Here is a 19850-nt window from a genome sequence, read left to right as displayed (position 1 = left end):
GAAGCAGAGCGAACAGACTTAAGACTTTAAATTATGCGTCCCCTAAACTTTCCTTTCATTTTCTTTACTATTCTGCCGTGGGTGCCCTTAGGATCACCAAAAAGACTTATTACACCAGCGCAGTTTGTCTCTGTTGAAAGCTCTGTTCTTGCTTCCTACACAGTAATCAATATTCAACATTTTTCTTTTTTATATTCAGACTGTGCTAAAAAGATTGAGACCACGCGTGGAGGTTTAGAGAAAGGGAAAAAAACACTACTTATGCTTTAGTTCCTGAAGAACATCACAGCGCCTCGTTCTGCCAAAGATGTCGCCTGCTGCTAAAATAATGCTCTCTCAAGGACCCATGGTGGCAAAATTACCATTGATTGACTTGATTATTTTTACTAATCACTGACTTAGTTTTCCTTTTCTAGTCATTTGCTACTGGAAAGACAAGGGTTGTATCGCTTATGACTGCAGCTGCATTGCAATCTGCAGGGAAGTGTTGTAGGCAAAGGCGACATACGGAGGAACCTCCAGTTTTGTGGTGGACATCGTTCGGTCAGATCAATCGATCCGTCTGAACGCACTCTTTCGGTCAGGCCATTTCTCTGTGGATGGTTGGCTGGGGTCTTGCGGCGGGTCGTGCCGCTGAACTGAATAAATCACAGTCCAAGTGTTTATTCAGACAACTCAATTGTACAGTTGCCTAGGGCGTAGGCTAAAAGGCAAATAGATGTCTGACAGAGTCCGCGCCCTACTTGCTCCCATTCGAAAGCACAAGACATTAAGCGCATGAAATAAACACAAAACGAGATGGAAATACATAAAGGATTGGTTAAAATTGAACTGCAGTAATTTCATATTGAACATTTATGTACAATGGGACAAATACTATGAGAAACAACAGAATAAAAACTAAAAGACGAAAAAGAGTGGTTATGCCTGGAGTTTGAAGGGACGCTTGAGTTCCGCCTGAGGGGTATGGCACTGCAGCGTTATGAGTTAATTTTCACTTGTGCAGAAAGTCGTTCTCTACTTTGCACTCCTAGATCCCTGGGAGTCCTCATACCCCTCTTGTCGCAGTGGTGCAGCGGTTAAGCAATGCGCCGGTGTTCTGCGATGGCAGATCCTGCCAGCGGTGGGCCTTTGCGGCCCAGGTTGCCCTTCCTGAGCGAACAATCACTAATATAACTGCCACCTGCCACAGTGGGCAGTTTCCTCACAATCCGGTGGGCAGTGTGTAATGGCGCCGCTAGGTCACGTGACCTAGGTGGCCCACCTGCCTCCTAGGTTGCTCTTGGGGGACCACTTTCAAGAACCAGGCTCGTGATTTTTCGCTCAGAACGCCGTCAACACCGACGCCGGATTTGCTGCGTAACGGGGTCTCTAGCGCTAGCACGGGAAAATGTGGTGACTAGAGGCTCCGTAAACGCTGTTTCTGTCGGTGATCAGGTACGAAGGGGCGCCATGCCACAAGAAGATGTTGCGCATGAAAAACTCCGTGACTTCGAAAGCTGTGTCACAAGAACCACCCTGGTCTCGGCGTAATGAGTCAAACATTCTCTAGCAGCTATGATCCATTTGTTTCCGGCATGCCACAAAGTGAAAGGACCGAGGATGTCAATTCCTAAATGGTCTGTTCCTACCTGATCTGCCTGTTAGGTCATTGGTGCTTGTCAAGAGAATCAGCTTTAAAGATGTCATAGCACCACGAACCGGAAATTGTTACTACCACCCATTACTTCCGAAAGCGGTGCCTGGCAACTCCGCTGCACAGCGCTACTCCGCTGAAGATGTTAGTCTTATAGGGGCGCTTATCTGAACGCCTTCCAGGAAGCTAACTGGCCGATCTTGCTGTTTTAATCACCTTATGAGGAAAGAATGCCAACAGTGCAATATGGTACGTATGACGGCTTCTTGGCTTGCGTTAATTAGGTTGTAAAAGATCCGAGAGAAACAAAGCGATTAAAATTGTGTATTAAGGCCAATGCATCATGACCTTGAATCGCACACATTGTGAACTGGTTGACGAACACAAAAAACTGGCAACACTACGGCTTCTTCAGACGATGGAATATGATCCATGATCCGCTGACCGGCGTAGAGAGCATCGCACGAGATCCTATCTTCATTTCACCCTGTAAAAAAAAATGTTGTTATTTGATAACTCTACACAGTTTGGTTCATTGGATATTTATTTATTTATTTACAATACTGCTGATCTTATTGCAAGACCATAGCAGGGGCAATTAGTACAGTGCAAAAAGAAAACAAATATAAACATATTATTCAAAGTCAGCAAACATGGCATAAAAGCAAAGGCAGGGAAAAGTGAATTGGCCATAGCAAAAGGTTATACAGAACAGATCTTTGACACTGGTAGGCGCAATTTCAAAATGCACTCAAAAACACGTACATGACAAGTTAGAAGGGGTTGCCTTCTTCCCTAGATTCGCGGTTGCGGTTGCTGCATCGCCACTGTGCATTACGAGAAATGCTCTATCTGTGACACGAATTTTGATAAGGATTGAGTGCAGGTGATGTTACGATCCAAGCGATTCCATCCACTAATAATCCATTTACATTATACTTATGCAATAGATCCACTTCAATAGATTATCTATGGTAATCGGAGACAGCATACCATCTATTTGCCGCCATATTTTCAAAGCAATAGTCCGATATAATCTACCATTCAATTAGCACACGTTCCCTAATACCTGATAAATTTTCGCAACAACTTTGTCGCACCATGTATAGATAACCTGAAGATTTAGACTAGCAGTAGTAATCCAAATGCGTTTTAACAAAATGTCCAAAGGTAGAGTAAGCTTGCAAAAAGGGACGAATTACTGAATAACGATTACCCCAGGCCAAGCCGAATTTTTCTTCAGCTGGGAATATTCTGAGAAAGCTGTATGTATTTCCTTTGCAGCGGTATGGCTGTGCCTGGGTGAATGCTATTGAGTACTCCCTTATTATGGGTATTAATGCTATCTAGCACGAAATACATCCACTGCAGAGCGTCACGCCTAAACTATCGCCGGCCCATGGATGCCAAGCGTGAAGACTGGCCTTTATTTAATAATAAAACGGTGAAGAAAGCTAGAGAGGACAGGAGAGACGCTCCTTAATGTATTGGGTTTGCCCAGGATGCATCTTGAAGAGCTGGTGTTACTCCTCGAGAGAGCTGAACGCCGACTACCAGGCAGTGTTGGTACTTTAAGCTTCGTCAAATAAAATCAAAAGTAGTCAGAGGTCACATCAACAGTTTATAACGCCCGCTTAGGGCGCTACTAAAACCGGTTACTTCCGTATAACCAACATTTTAGGCATTCTTTAAAAGAAAAAAGTCAAAAAGACGAAGGACGAGAAGGCAAAAGCGCACAACGGCAACTGGACTAAAAACTGGGCTTTAACGAAGACAGCACGCTCACGGCTAGGCTGAAAGGACACGCGCAGCAAAGCCAGGACCAAACGCCAGACAATGGCAGAAGAAAAGATAGATATCAAACCTATCGCCAGCGATCGAGAAAAGCAAATTCTTTTTCGAGCAGGCGCAACTATGCGTGCGGGCGCAGTTATTGCAATGCATACAAATGAAGTAAGTTTCAAGACATCATTTTTGCCCTGCTTCGGCCTGTTTGTTTGGAAGCAAAAGACAACAAATAACAACCATCCGCCTAAACTCTTCTAGTTGTGCGGGCTTTAACGTCCCAAAGTGACTCAGGCTATGAGGGACGCTGTAGCTGGGGGCTCAGAATGATTTCTACGACGTGAGGTTCTTTAACGTGCACTCACTCTGCCTTTCGCATTTTGCCTGCATCGATATGCGACCGCAGTGGTCGGAGTCGAACCCGCGTCTATCCGGTTAACAGCCGAGAACCGTCTATCGGGTTTGCAGTACTGAGCCACAGTGGCGGCCTACTAGACTGTTTTAATGTGTACGAGACTACTTTAGTGCCGAATGGGAAATAGCAAAAGTGTACGCATTAACGCTCTCACCATCTGCGACGGGCCAAGTTCCAAGCGATAACGTTGTAGCAGGTTGCCCACGGTCAGCTTCGCCTTTAACATGGCCATGTTTTTGCCGATGCATTTGCGTGGCCCCATGCCGAATGGCATGAATGCCGCCTTGTTCAGTTGGTGTTCGTTTTCGGGAGCGAATCTGAAGTTTCAATACAAAAGAGCGGTAAAGGACCTTGCGGAGAACGCTTGATTGTAAACATTAGCCGCATCATTATCAAGAATACTGAATATATGTTGGGTGTCTGGCTCTCCATTAAAACTAAAAAAATGCATTTGCGTTCCTCATACTTCTTTTGTTACAATTTTTTTGTGCTTTGAGCATTACCTAAGGCATCGTACCTTGATTATTTTGTATCATGTGTTAAACCTCCACTCGGAAAGTTTTCCCGAAAGTGCCACATTGGTAGTCAAAGTTGCCTAATCCACCAAAGATATGCCTCTTTCCCGACCCATTTTATCCCTACATCCACTCAGACGACTGCTGAGTGCAAGTGCCCTTAGTTTTATTAAATGACACCACGCAGTGTGGTACAGCACTCCACATTTTTTCAACGAAAATTAAGCAAGTGCACCAATTTCGTACTCATTTTAAGAGAAAAATTGCAGTATCCTAAGACACACTGGCGATCAATCGATCTATGAGCCTCCTGAGCTGAAGTGTTTAAGGTATACGGTAGCGACGCCTCATGGTGGGTTAAAATGTTTGCTTATCAGTACAACGCCGAGTGTGCCTACGCTGCCGCGCATATGTCACCGGCTTTCTGGGCTAACTCACGTTTTTATCGAACCCTTCAAAAGAATCCACATAGGTCACGGGAATTGTTGCTATTGCAGCCTAACGTTTCGAAAAACAGCACGTGCCTTCCGACGAAAGACAGAGAGCACGCGAAATTGATCTGGTCATGTAGCCCTCTGCCTCGAAACATTGTTACCGTCGCTAATGCAGCGCGCCTTGTAGGCTGTCCTCAACAAAATGTTTGGAATTCTTGGCTCTATTGTTATAACAACCGCATAAGACGGGGCTACGTTGCGCTGGGTACGGGCAGTGTGGTGTAGTGGTCGGCGACTTTCAGTTGTTGCTGGCTGCTAAACTGGCTCAAAGCAGAAAGGTATGGGAAACAGCCAGGTTTCTATGCGTGTTTTTTTCTAATCCATGAACCATTTTCGAACCCATTGGGCTACTCTACTCAGAAGTTGCGCAAGTAAACACTGCTCGTCAAGCAACAGACATGGAGAGTACGCCTCGAACTTTCACTATCTTACTACAAGCAACAAGGGAAGGAAATTAGAATATGCGGAATTGTGAGGAGGGCGAGAGCGCGGACTTACGTCACCCAGTTTAAACTCGTACCGGGGAACAGCGGCCAGCGTCGGGTACCGCAGCGCCGAAGCTCGGCTGAGAGCCCGCTGCCGCGGCCGCAGCCGTCTAGGCAGTTCGGTTACTATCGGCAAATACGGTGCGTTTACGGCCCAGCCAAGGTCAATTGAAATAGGTCGCGAAGCCGGGGCTTGAATGCGGTCCAGAACCAAGTGCTAGCGACATCAAATTAGTGGTGGAACTAAAGCGCCAAACTGAAATGAGTGGACAAACACTACTAGAAGAGGAAAATAATTAGTACATATTTTGGGTTTCAAAAGCATTCAAAAACAATTGCAGTGATTCCGTTTTAAAATGTTTTAGTTGTGTGCATTTTGTTAGAAAATATAGCGCTTGCTTTGTAAAAATTTTATGACAGCGTTCGCTCAGAGCAGCGGCAATGGCAGCGGGACGATGGCAAGGTTGACGGTGCTCTGATGTAATACCCTGGTCATATCTTTTGACCATTCTGCTTGCTTTTGCTTGAAACTCGATTCTGCTAGCCCTACTTTTTCCTCGTTGCTTGTTGCTCGAGTTCTTGGTGTGCATCGTTCGTGTACAGTTTCCGCTTTTTCGTTTTGCCAGCGCTTCTGTGTAGTTTCGTTCGGTTGGGTGCGGTTCTGTCGCTTTTGCCCCAAAAGGGCATCGTCTGTGGCCATGGGGCCCCCGTACGCAAAAAAGAGGTGTGCGGTTGCACGATGTGCGAGCGATAACCTGTCTGGCGGCGTCACATTTCATCGCTTCAGCGCTACACCTGTGACATTCAGCGCGACACCTGAGGCGAGGACGAAGGAAAAAGGCACAACGAGAACTGACTACCTAAAAATAGCGTTGGTGGTCGGCACTCGTCGTGTCTTCTTTCTTCGTTCTCTTGTCGGGTGTCGCGCTGAAGCGTCGCGGCGTTCAGCAGTTTATTTTTCCCGCCAAGCAGCACGTGACGCTGACGTCACGAATATGACGTCACTAAAACACGTGACTTCGACGTCGCGTTTTTTTTTAATTATGACGTCACTTTTTAGTTGTCCACGCATTTCGAAGACGGCGCTGGCTGCGCACCACAAGCCGCCATGTTTTGAACGTATGGGCTTCTATGCAGCCTACGCTACCATAGTACATCTACCTTGGCCCAGCTCTTTAGCGCCCTTTGCTGCGTACAGCTTCGCCGTCGTGACCGGCGTTGGAGACAAAGAGCAAAGCGGCGGAATGGCGGCAGCTAGCATAGCACGAGGACGAAACCAGAGGAGAAGGTACGGCGACAGCGAGGAGAGCGCAAGGAAGAAAGCAAAGGAGAAAAAGTTCAAGCGGTGGTTTGTGGCACGCTTCGTCTGCAGCGCTGTCTCCTCCCTCGTTGCTGCGAAACGTTTGCCTTGTGTTATCCGCGTGCGGCTGCGCATATTCCGCATGTGATCGCCTATTGTGCAAACGCCGCAACAGCTGCCCTCGAATTTCGCATTAGCGAGTATCACATTCGTCCAGTCTTTTCCGCTGCACCTGCTTTGAAATGAAGGCTGAATTCCAACAGAGGCCGGTGTTTATCCTGTAACCTCGGCGTCAGTAATATCGTCCTAGCCAATGACAAACTGCGGTGGCTCCTTTGGCGTACTTTAACATGCATATTAACAGTTAACATGCACTTGGTGCTTCGGCGTTCTTTAGGCCGTACTGTTACATGTCGCTTATATAAAACCGAAGTAAGCTTGACGGTCTCCTTGAGAAGAAGGCGCCTGCTTGTGATTTCTGCGCCCAGATTTCTTCAATCGAATTCATTACACTCATCAACACCACCATAATTCTGGAGGCAGTGACGCACTACGAGCATCAAATGAAGCTCAGACAAAACGGTTCAAACGGAAAAAGGCAAACAAGATCTTAGTCCAGATAGCGGGAAAACTGCAGCAGTTGATACTATCACGAGTGCGAAAAGTGTAATTTTTAAACATAACGGACGGCCCCTGCGTTTTCTCCGCAGTTCATAACATTATTTTTATGTGCTGCTCTGCTCGCGTTTCAGGTCTGCTCTTTGATTTCATCGGACCTTGTGAGCACATTTCTTTGGAGAGGATTTAAAATCACTGCCATCAACAATGAAAACTCATGTACAACGAATCAGTGAGAAAACTAGAACCGCAATTTTTATTTCATTTTGCAGTCCAGGTAAGCTTCACGCAGGGAGTGTTACGTTGCTTGCGCAAAAAACAAAGCAGAAAAGCTGGCAACGCTACTCCTACAGCATTAATTTACAAACCTCCGCCCCTCGTGAGCTTTATGGGCTTATAACTTTTATTAACCTCGAGCAGCGTTAAACACGAATTTGAAGTTGGAATCATGTGTACAGATAAAGAGCGAGAAGAGTGAGATTATCTTTTTCGGTGTGCTGCATTCTCGCAACAGTTAACGTGGCCTTGCACTGTACGCATATATATGAGCAGTGCATGAAATGTACGTAATGAACGCAACGCTTTCATGATATAATCTGTTTCGTCAGATTTTATTCATTTATAACTATCCGCCTGTGTGGCGGGTTCTGGTGTCAGTGACGGAATAAGGCAATTATGAAGGAATAAAGAATATGAATGAAGTGGAATTTGAGTGAAATGATATTTCCGCCCCATATCCGCGGATAACAAAACATAGCATCAACATGCATGCATGATGAGGTCGGTTATTAGCGAAAGTGTCGAGCAAAACCAAACGCGGTATAAATCCGCGTGTTAGTTCGGTATTTGCAGCGAACTAGCACCTCGTATTTACGTAAACGGGCCTAGCCCGGAAAAATGAACTTTTAACATATATAGGCTCGATGTCACACTGAAAAAAAACAAAAAAACTCTCGCCTGTAGTCGAGAGTATACGCAAGCATGAAATGTTTTGCAGTACTGGCGTAGCTGATTCTAGAGGCTGAACATCGCTGCATGGCAAGGTCTCGTCCCGGACAAACGCAAAATACCCATCTGAATCGTAACTCGCGCAGAAGATTGCAATGCCCTCATTGCTTGACAACGGGTTTCCATCCGAGCTGAACAATGGCGCTACGGGTCAGCACGAGAGCGCGGGTATTGCGAAACGCGCGCGGTATTCGTGGTTCGCTCACACGACGGCGAGTGCGCCGCTCGTTCTTCAGAGCACAGAGCGTAGGCTTCTTCGCGCACAGCGGGACCACGAAGACGCTGTTGTTGACGCATGCGCTGCTCCGGTGATAGCGCAGGCCCCAAGGTACCACTGGGCAGATTGAAAGGCTGGCTTGGTAAAGTTTGTTTAGGTTCACCTATAACTAGAAGAATAAGAATGGGCTGGAGCGCATATTGCAGGTTATCTCAGATCATGAATGGCAGTTTACCAATATCCCTCAAGAGAAAAGTGTACAACAGGTGTATCTTACCGGTACTCACTTGTGAGGCAGAAACGTGAAGGCTAACAAATAGGGTTCAGCTTAAGTTAAGGACAACGCGGCGAGCTATGGAAAGAAAAACGATAGGTGTAACGTTAAGAGATCTGAAGCGGGCGGAGTGGGTAAGAGAACAAACGCGGGTTAATGACATCCTAGTTGAAATCAAGAGGAAGAAGTGGGCATGGGCAGGGCATGTACTGCGAAGGCAGGATAACCGCTGGTCCTTAAGGTTAACGGAGTTGATACCAAGAGAAGGCAAGCGTAGCAGGGGCGGCAGAAAGTTAGGTTGGCGGATGAGATTAAGCGCAACTAGCGAAGGACAGGGGTAATTGCAGAGACAAGGGAGAGGCCTTTGCCCTGCAGTGGCCGTAGTCAGGCTGATGATGATGATGATGTTCGGCTCTGGGTTCCATCTTTGCTCTGGGGCCAAGGTCAACTGCGGCGCGTTAACAATGGGAGCTTAAAGCATCTCATCCTTAAACACTGCACTGTCACGGCCCTGCAATCGCAATACTAATGTCTGGAATCTTCTTGTCCTCATGTCGTTTGCGCATTAAAATTTCACTAAATGAGACTCAGTGGCTCTTTTATCTTGTTATCGTAGGAATGACTGTTTTTCAACGCCGCCAGATATATTTTACAGCAAAACACTGACAAAGTCTGCATGTGCGGGCGAACCATTTCCGCAATGAAGGACTGGATGACGTTGTGCGTTCGCCGATACTTCGTAGGCTAGTTCTCGACTTAAAAGGACGTGGTTGCAGGCCAGTTGGTAGGACATCGTGAGGAGCAAAACCGCAAAACCGAACGGGACACAAACAGGTGACAACACCGCCCTGTGTTGTCGCCTGCCTATGTTCCGTCCTGTTTGGCAATGTTTGGCAACTTGATATAGCCTGTAGTAAGAACAGCGGTGTGTAAGTTCTCAGTTGTTAGACGCCATAACTAGACGCATGCCTCCGAACTAACATCAGCCTTAGCACTGAGAAAAGTCTTTAAAAGCTGCAGATACCACGACCCGCAAAGAAACAACTCGCATCGCGAATGAGCGCACCAAAATGCTGTACACTGTTTGCCGAGAAAGCAGATGACTGGCAGACATCATAGCCCAATGCAGAAAGGCAGCCGTCAGGATTGATATTTTTTATGCTGCAATTGAGGCCCTAAAGCGACCGTTTTTGGGAGAAAGGAATTTTCTGTGCTTTTGGGTTTATTTTCTTATTGGGCTATTGGCATTTATTTGCAACTTAGTTTCGGACTTTTGGCTCTCTTCACTCATATTTCATTGGTTTCCTCCAGGGATAACACCTGTTTGGGTGCGGGCTTTCTCTCGCTTTTATTTCTACCTTTTTTATTGGGAATGGAGAGTTTTAGACTGGGAAGGGTGGGAGGTGGGGCGATGAGGAACGCCGTAGTGCAGGGCTCTGGGTTAGTTTAGGCCGCGCATTCTTCTTTAATGTGCGCTGACGGCGCACATCACAACCGCGTTCTTTCTTTTTTTGCCTCCGTCAAAAACATTCAGGGGTCATCTATTGGACTGATAGGGAGCAAATGCGGCAGCACTCTATTTTCTATCGCTCATCTATTCTAAATCTGATTATATTTCAGCTTCCATCGAATTCCACTCTTGGTTTTCTTCCAACTGTGATTAATTTCCAATTCAGATTCTTTTCTGTTTCTGATCGCTTCTTTTAATACTGTTGCTCGCATCACTTAGATTTTTTCATGTGAGCTGAGCCATGCTTAGTCCTGCCTCTCCCTGCTCTCCTCTAAATGAAGACGGAGAGGATGGAAAGCTGGGACGAGGAGGCAGAGAGGGCAGGGTAGATAAGGACGGTTGACATATGGCAGGTGGGGCCACCTGCTAGGTGTGTCGAAACCGGTCGACGGGTTTTCTCCCTGACGAAGCTTCTCTGCTGTCACACAATACTGCCACCGCAAACGGGATCGAACCCGCGACCTGGGATCAGCAGCAGAATTTCAAAGCCACCAAGACACCACGGAGCGTTTATCACCAAAAGAATTGAACTCCCACCTGTCCGGGTCGAACTGTAGAGGGTCGGGCCAAAAGCGTGGGTCCCTATGGATCTGGTAGAGAGGCGCCATGAAGCAAGTTCCAGCCTTGAACAGCGTGCCTTTATACTCGAAGTCCTCCTTGGCCTGCCTCGTCACAAACCTGCAACACCACGTGACTCTCAGAATATTGGGGGCGTTTGGGGGGGGGGGGGGGGGCACGTATGTAAAATTAGATGCAAAAGCTATGTCATTTGCCTGTGGTCAGCGGCCGTTCACACAGGCAACTGAAGAGTATTGAGAATGCCGCGAGTTTAAGTGCGATGAATGTGTAGAACTTGTAACTAAGGCATGCGGAGTCTTTCTGTCTGTTAAGATATGAAATAGTGACGCAACCGAAGAACAAAGCCGCGTCGGCGTATACAGATTGCTCTCCAGTGCGCAGGGACGAGAAGAGATGACGTCACGTCATCGAAGAAACCCTTATTTCAAGGAAGGAAACCAACGCCACCGAAGGTGAAGCCCACGGAGCATCAATTGTAAGCGTTGGAAAACGCACGGCAGTTCATGGGCGAAGGCAGTGGAAGTCTGAAATTTCGGCAACAATAACGTCATCACGAGCTTCTCCGCACCTCTCCAACGCAGTGAAGAGAAGCCTGAATATAGTCGCGTGTTTAATTGGCGATTACCACACCATTTTAAATGTTGGCGCAAAACTACTTGGAACGCTTTGCCTGCAAGCTTCTTGCATTTTAATTCTTGTATAACCTCAAATTCTAAAAAAAGTCATTTAACCTTACCTTTAAGCAGTAAAAGACGGGGGAGCCTATTGGCGTATATTTATGCCAACATCGTGGCACTGGTCAATGTGAGCATCGAGGTGTTCACGGAGGGATAGAACTAGAGCTCTAGTGCCGAAACGAAAAATTTTAGTGCCCTGAGATACACTGAGGCCGAGGAAAACACGATGATGTTTTCTCATAGTCCAGCAGAGGTGAACGAGAGCAGGTTACGCTAATGAATTTTAGGGAACATCAACTGTAACGCTCCCACTCAACATGGTCAGCTCTTAACTTTGCACGTTGAGCACGAAATGCCACCTAGGTACATTGAGTCAAGTGCTGCTCTTGGGAATACCTAGCTGGACATGCACTTCCTGCCCGGTTAGGTTGCTTCAGCCGGTCAGAGCTTGTGTTGGGGCACAGATGTACAATCCGAGCCCACATTTCTTTTAATGAGTTGTAGATCGTATGGTAGTTTTTAAAACTAAACCATGTTGCAGTGGTTTCACTAGCGAAGCTTTCAGGCCACTGAAATATACTTCTTCATTTACATGATGCCTTCATGTAGACCTGTCTAATGTACAGAGACAAGAAATATTAGAGAGAACACAGGAGCTCGTGGTCACCACACTGCGCGGACCACTGTCACCGAAATGCAGCGAGAATCGCGGCAAACATGAATGCTCATTACGCTGCTCTTTCCGCGCATGCCTCTGGTGCCGCCCATTCTCGTTGGCAGTCGATGGCAGGGCTTTGCGAAGTGGGGAGGCTACGCGCTGCCGTGTTCGCTCTCATATGGTCCCAGCTGTACTCATAAATGAACTAATAAAGCTCAAAGGCCGCTGAAGTGAAATGCCATCTACTATCTAATTTTGCGCCCTGAATTGTGCGTGGTAAAAGTGAAAAGTGTATGCCATAGTTGATGCGGCAAAGACCAAGAGTAAGAAATGAGTGTTCATATTTTGGCTGCGCTCTTGTGACGCGCCTGCTTTTTTTCTTACAGAAACACACCTTCAGGTTTGTACACACCCCAAACTACCTCTCAAATCTGTGCTTTCATCTTAAACATTGGGTTTTGATACCGACGACGCGTATGTGTGCTGTGCTCTTCTGCTACGGTCAGCCATGTCGCATATTTATAGCCAGAGGTAGTGCGCAATTGAGTGCGCTTGCAGCGACATGCTAATTGTTACAGGTATAGTTCTCATCTAGCAAGATTGAAATACCGAGGCATAGAAGCCGGATTATCAAAACATATAAGTCTAACGTGAAAAAGAGACGGAAAAGGTCTCTAACTGTGGGAATCCTCTTTCTTTAATTCGACCTTTATGATCGAATTTTAGGTCGTTGTGATCATTACGCTAGATTTACTGTTACAGACGATGTGAAATGACAGCCTGCAGGAAATTGCCCTTCTGGTGGAGAAGTAGAATGACCCACATTTCAGGAGAAGTTAGTATTGCAATAATAGGACTGCAACGCCGTCACTTAGAATCTGCCCCCCATGTTCCACTAGTGGAGCAGTTTTGGTAAATCATGTTTGGCATTTGTCCATCTACCACTTTTACAGAGGCAGCTGGAGAGCCCAAAGGTTACGTTGATCTTATAGCGTTCTTCGGCAAGCCTTGGCGGTCATTGAAAACATCGTCGGTAGTTGGCGGAACACTTACGTGAGGCCAGGAGGGTACAGCCGAAACGTCTCGTAGATTACTTGGTCCAAGTATTCCAGCTTCTTCATTAGTGTATCAAAATCTAGTTTGCCCTGGAAGACAAATTGAGAGAGCAAGTTTTCGTGAACAGATGGCGTTAAGAAGAGAAAGAAGTGGGGCGTAGGGAAGGCACAACAACAACAACCTTTTTCCTTGTCTGCGACTCCCTCTGGAGAATGCTTGGCAGATTCCAAAGCTGCGCCATTCTCAAAAGCCTTGTGCCCCTCTACGCCACCAAAACCGCCACCAACCGAGCCCTCCAAACAATTCTCCACAAGTACAAGGGTACGGGCCAAGCTCTCATCGAAGACCTCAACAAGCAATACTTTGGCTCTCATCACCCACTCCCCGCCCTCAACCGATATTCAGGCCACCTTAATAACAAAATAAACGGCCTCATCACCTGTACCGATGAATACGCCCCTGTACGATCCATCACTGCATCCAGCGCACCAGGGGCAGGTAAAATCACCAATGCCATTCTGCGCAACTTTTCCGCCGACGCTCTTCACTCTCACACATATATTAGTGACCCACTATGGATTTTGCGGTATCTGCCGCCAAAATGGAAGCACGCGAAAATATCTTAATCTCAAAGCCTATCAAACCGCCACCCATCTCAGCACTTCAACGAATCTCCCTCACCTGCTACCTTGGAAAGCTGTTCAAACGGGTTTTTGTATACGCCTCTAGAACTCCATAGAAGGACACAACTTGCCCCCCCCCCCCCCCCTTTCATGTTTGGATTGCATCCATGCGTCTCCACTCAAGACACTGTCTCATACCTCAACGTACTCACTGGTATATCCTCCGGCGCTAAGCACCTCCTCCTAACCCTGAATATATACGTAGAATTCCGATTTTTTCCGAATTTACGGGCACCTCTATAAGAAACCAAGCCCTATCTTCCTAAAATTTTACAAACAACCCATTAAGGAGCGCATGCTTGTGCGAGTAGTTGGACTCGGTGTCCAGCATGATCCTTACCATCCCCACTCTTCGCACTACCATTCCTAACATTGCCCGCATGATTTGGCGCACAGCAGGAACCAATGTAACTTGTAACGATGCGTTTTTTCTTAAATTGTTGCTCAAGCAAGGCAACATGTTTAACACAACCATTTTCTTTATTAAGGCAAACGTACCCGCAAAGAATAATCTCGTACAACGCTCTTAATAGGATCTCATCATGCTCTAGCTTGTTGTACAGGAAGAAAGTGGAGAAAAAACAGTCGCCTAAAGAAAACTTCCCTGGTGGCAGATGTTGCGCTTTAATTCAAAGGCAAACGGCCGAGCGGAATTGTACGCGTGTTAGGTTGGTTGGTGCTTTCGCGAAAATGCAAGATATTGCATATAAGTTCACGTTGGGCATGCTTGGAAGGAGGAAGTAGCACGTAGTATATTTTGACAAAGTAGCGCAACCCAGGAGTCAGGAAGTTCTATATCAAGCATTCAATGCTGGCAGTTCGTTTTCCTCAATGTAACAGCGTATTCGAATCAGCGGAAGGAAATAGAGCTGCAATATTTTAATGTATAAGTTTTCTAACTTGTACACCCGCCATCTGCAACTTATCCTAAAACTGGTAAGAAATAGAAAGTGGTAGTATTTTTATTTATTAAGGCTGCGAAGCCATCAATTGTAAAGCCTGGCAGGAGTGCAAAAACCAGATATCATTCTGCATCACGGTTCAACAAAATAGAGAACAAGGAAAGCACATAATGAAAACCCAAACGCCTTGCGTTTATAGAAAAGACACTACAGAAGAAGAAAAATACCGCTCTTTCGACAAGAAAACAGGCCACAAGAAACCTTTTCCACCCGGATGTTGTCTTTGGAAAAAAAGAAAAGACAGCAGTTCACGCTTTGCTCTGCACTGAGGAACAAAGATTACTGCGTTTTGTTGGCTGCCTGCTCAACATGTTTTGTCATAAAGGATGTCAGCCGCGGATTCCGTCTTCGTTTGATTGTTCATGACATTGCGAGTCATTTTCGACCAGTACAACTTGCGGCGAGATTCAAGCATCTAGAACTCGGAGCAGTGGTGGAAACGCGTCCGCCACTTGCGTCGAAAAGGAATCTAAATGCTGTTACTATCCTATCTTTAACACAGTTTATATCTACCTCCTGATGCTGGTGACAAATGGCGTCAGCTTATTACACTAATGGGCGTACTTGGGAAGTGTAAGCTGCCGACATTGTCTTACTTGTACAATGCTCAGACTTTTTTTACAAGTTGAAGCCTGCTGAAGACCTTTGTGCATAGTAAAAATGAATAAAGATTTTTTGGTTTGGTTTATTCGGGTTTAACGCCCAAAAGCAACTCAGGCTATGAAAGACGCCGTAGTGAAAGGCTCCGGAAATTTTGACCACCTGGGGTTCTTTAAAGGGAGACTGAGGCGGTTTTCGAATCAGCTAATTTTTTAGGGTTTTGAAGTAGTGTCATTGCTGATCACGTCTGTGAAATTATTTTTTCGATTTTGTCCAGAACAGTGGCGCAATCACCAATTAAAAACGCGATGTTTAAATCTCCCGCGCCGCGCGCGACCGCAGGAGAGGAGAACAGCGGAGAGGGAAACCTCGTCCATGTCGGCCAACGTGACGTCACGTTGAGGAGCCGGGGATACTTCGGCGCGCCCGAGAGAGCTTTCAGCGCGCGTTGTTTCTCGTGCTGCATGCGTTGTTCCTCGTACTGCGTGCGTTGTGACGTACAAAGCGTGTCAGCCGACCTTGAGAATCAGATTCAACACGAGGTACTACTCTGCTTTCGTGTCCACGAACAACTACGCCCGCGACTGTGTCGTCTTCCACTGTTTTCCGCAAGATCATACGCTCGCAGCGCAAGCGCTCGCTGCTTTGACGAAGAATTCAAGCCGACCAAAGCAAGCGTACTCTGCTCGAAGCACTTTAGTGAGACCGGCTACATGCAGAGCTTGTCCCTAATGTGATCTCTGGAGATTTCGGTCGCGGCTGAACCATGACGCAGTTCCTTTCATTTCCTCGCGCATGAGAGGCGTGTCACCACTTCGAAGAAGCGCCTCTTCTAAAAGCAGAAATATGCTCACTAGAAACACGCCCCTGCAGAAACCTAATAGATGCTCAAGCATGTGTTGCTCTTCTCAGCTTATAGGTGCGGCCAGACCACCTGAGGCGTGCTCAGCAAGGCTCGGTTAGTGATTTTGTACTCGGTTCGACGTGTCCAAGCAAGCAAGCAAAGCAAAACACAATAAAGCAAAGCAAGCAAGCATTGAAGCTCTTCATATGCGGCATCTCGTTTAATCGTATCTAAGCGATTAAAATGAAAGCGATCGACGTTCTGATTTCGGATGCAAATTTAACAGAGAAATGAATGCCAATCAAGTTTTTGCAAAAAAACATCATGTCTCGCAACCTTAGTCGGTTTCTTCAAGTTGTGGCAGCGAACGAGTTGCAGCTAGCTTGGCTTTTAAACACACATATAGTTGGCCACTACTTCACTGAACCTAAACTGCAAATCTAGGAAGGGCGAACGTTTCCGAGGCAGCGATTAATATTTTATGGCATCTGCTGAACGCGCCACGAGTGAAGCAGCAGCCTTGTGCGCGTATTTAGCTTGGTTTCCAGCGCACAATGATTCCTTCAATATCCTGTGGTCACATGCCTCGCAGTGCTTGGCCACTGCGCTTCGCTAATTTTGACATCAGCTTTGTGCTGCCTCATCGTTTCCTTGAAATACTTTCTTGCCCCAACCTACGCCGGGTAGTGAGAATAGGATTTTTTGTACACAGCGCTTTGAGCCTTTTCTTTAGGATGACGCTCTTTCGGGCGAGCCAGGAGGCGTCCGGTGGTGGTAATTGACTTGAGTATTGTTCGCACCCCTTCCTTTCCGAGAATACCAGCCGAGGTTGTGCTGGCACCTTTTACGCATGATCTGCGTACGTGTCTTTCACGCTAGCGTATGCTTGTGCTAGGCGTAGAATTTTTTGCTCGTGTCTTTTTTGCTTTCAGGTGATACGTGGAATGAACAAACTGTAGTATCCTTTTCTTTGGAGGTCAGTAAAAAAAATAGTCGCCATATTCGCTATTACAATGCCACGGAAAGCTGCGATCTGCACTCAGCGCAGCGCCGGATCCGCATCGGCAGCTTCTCCAGTCCTCAAAATGACGTGACGACCTCGCTTGACCAATCACGGGCGGCGGCGCGGCGCGCTGCGTGCCCCGCGGCACAGGCCGCATATTTCTGCTAAAAAAGTCAATTCGCGCTTGTTTTTGCCTTATTTGGATGCGATATTCGAGCATACAGCATGAAAAACTATAGGTCGCCGCTGCCAGCCGGATTTTCAAAAAAAGTGCTTCAGTCTCCCTTTAACATGCACTGACAGCGCACAGCACCCGGGGCTCTAGAATTTCGCCTTCATCGAAATTCAGCCGCCGCGGTCCGTATCGAACCCGCGTCTTTCGGGTCAGCAGCCGAGTGCCGTAACCACTGTGCCACCGCGGCGGGACAAAATGAATAAAGAACACGGGAAGACAGATGGCAGCATCAAACTAAAGCGTAGGGAATGAAAGAGGGCCGCAGCATGCTGTACTAGCGCACAGTTCGAGAACGGCAACACGCTATAGGGAGAAAAGCACCTGACAGATGTACCGCGACCACGATAGGTAAGCCAGACAGCGGGAAGTCAGAACGTATTTCATCAATCTCAGTAGTGACGCATGCACGCAGACCAGCAACTTGGGCCTGTTTGTTGCTTACCTCTGTGCCCACGACATTGTGAATTTCTTGACGAACTTTTTCTTGCACATCCGGATACTTAGCCAGAACAAAAGTGAGGTAGCTCAAAGATGTCGCTATTGTTTCGTACCTGTGTTAAAGTGCGCAAACAGACAGGTAAGATTAGTGATCTCGCGAGCCTACAGGTAAGCAAGAAATGATCCTTCTTTCGTGTACGTCACGTTTGCTCGACAGTGAGGTTAATTTTGCCGCATGGCGCTCGTGTATGTGTTTGCGCTGTTTCCGCCCTTTCTATAAACCTTTTATACGAGGCTGTTAAAGGCAAGAAAAACACACAGCTCCACTGAATCCGACGCCGTGGCGACAGGTTAGAATTCCATTTGTGGCAGGTCTTGCAATATTGTGACAGGCTGCAACGAGTCGTACCTCAGCTCAGAGAAGCGATAAGCTGATGCTGCGCTTGTCTCTTTCGGTGCATTGTTCAGTCAGAGCACTTGTTGAAGAGGAAGGTCAAAATAACCGCGTTGTAATCAAAGAGGATCTTTCACTACATGCCTGGCTAGTTTATTGCGCGCAGAAATAAAGAACAGGTCAACTGCTGGTAGAAAAACCAACAAAGCGGAACCATTACGATCATTTTACATACGGTCTGTCAGTGTTAACAAGTGTGCAAGCTGGAAAGCCTTTAAGAAGTAGACTTAATTCCTATGGCTGAGAAAGATGCTAACCGCGAAGACAAGATCCAAGGCGTTCGCCGAAGCGAAAGCTAGTTTATTTATAATTAGTGTCGTGAGCTTTACACTAAAAAATTGCCATAAATTTCATACATTGCTTCATGGTGCATCAAGTGCAAAAAATTAATAAGGACATGTAGCAAGCTCCTGCAGCTGTGAAACGAGCAATACTATAAACTAGTTGTAGTGCTCTATACGAAGCAAACGATGATATACAAATGAAGTTATATAAGTGCTTTTTGAGGAATTTACCGTGATTCAGCTGACAACTTGTCTTGTGCCTGCGTCCCATTATTTCCCTGGTTGTTGTTTTCTTTTGCTAAAACATGAACAAACTCGCCCAGGAATTCACGCTTCTGAAGCTTCTAGGGGCGTTTCTAATTTGACGTCTTTCCACAAAGTAAAAAAAAAGCGTCTCATTCCTTTCACATTTGTCCGAATGATATTTATGGGCCAGATTTATGGGCACCAGAGCAGTAAGTCCCTTTTTACAAAGATATGTTCACTTTAATCAAACAATGAAAAATAAAGCCTCAAATTTTCATTCCCACATAGGTTAAGTTGCCAGGGAGATTAGAAGTTGTCGGATTCGGCATTTTTGAATGGCACTGCTCACTCTATTCCCTACCGTACACTCGTTCAAACACGATAACCTTAACTCAGCACCATCGTGTCGATGATGACAATCATGATATTTGAGGTTATTCTCAAAGCACCAGATGTACAGAAAAGAACAGCCTATTTCCACGTGGCTTGTGGAATTGACGAGTTTAAAATTCGTATAGTGTAGCAGCGGCAAACTTTTCTCTAGTCTTACCCGGCAATGAAGAGGGTGACTGCGCCGGTGATGACTTCAGCTGTGGTCAGCGACCTGGAATTGAGTACTTCTAGCGGAGAAAAAGCAGAGAACCAGTAGAAATATGCACTTCAAAAACATTGTCTGCAGAAGCCTTTTGGCGCTAGATGAATATATGTCACCAGCCTAGCGCTGAGGCAGCCCAAATTTACGCACAACTGTCTGTTTACATTGCATGCAGAACACGTATAAGCAGACAGCTGCTTATTTTGATAGCCTCCTTTAGGGGCAAAGTAATAGACCAAATTTGGGAGATTTCAGCTCGAGGAAAAATAATGTGTTTCG

The 19850-nt window shown here is 46.4% G+C and overlaps 1 protein-coding gene across 4 annotated transcripts in view; it reads right to left on the bottom strand.

Moving 5' to 3' along the window:
• Positions 1 to 1662: 1662 nt before the first annotated feature.
• LOC149360285 (cytochrome P450 3A14-like) overlaps positions 1663 to 19850 on the bottom strand; it is an 80397-nt gene continuing 62209 nt past the window's right edge. Inside the window, exons 9-14 of one of the 4 annotated variants that reach the window (XM_089572246.1) lie at positions 19527 to 19596; positions 17997 to 18105; positions 13225 to 13316; positions 10795 to 10935; positions 3991 to 4153; positions 1663 to 2123 (exon numbers count right to left, since the gene is read on the bottom strand). In XM_089572246.1, the coding sequence (XP_089428372.1) occupies positions 2037 to 2123; positions 3991 to 4153; positions 10795 to 10935; positions 13225 to 13316; positions 17997 to 18105; positions 19527 to 19596 (662 nt within the window). In that variant the 3' untranslated portion in view covers positions 1663 to 2036. Of the gene's footprint in view, positions 2124 to 3990; positions 4154 to 8462; positions 8591 to 10794; positions 10936 to 13224; positions 13317 to 17996; positions 18106 to 19526; positions 19597 to 19850 lie in introns of all 4 variants that reach the window. The other 3 variants (XM_089572247.1, XM_089572248.1, XM_089572249.1) reach the window with 3 other exon arrangements.

Source organism: Amblyomma mixtum, chromosome 2 (genome assembly GCF_055824585.1).
Source record: "Amblyomma mixtum isolate Tamu chromosome 2, ASM5582458v1, whole genome shotgun sequence".
In the NCBI taxonomy this organism is placed as follows: Eukaryota; Metazoa; Arthropoda; class Arachnida; order Ixodida; family Ixodidae; genus Amblyomma; species Amblyomma mixtum.
The sequence above is the reverse complement of the archived record's forward strand: the minus strand, read 5'-3'. Positions and strand labels throughout refer to the sequence as shown.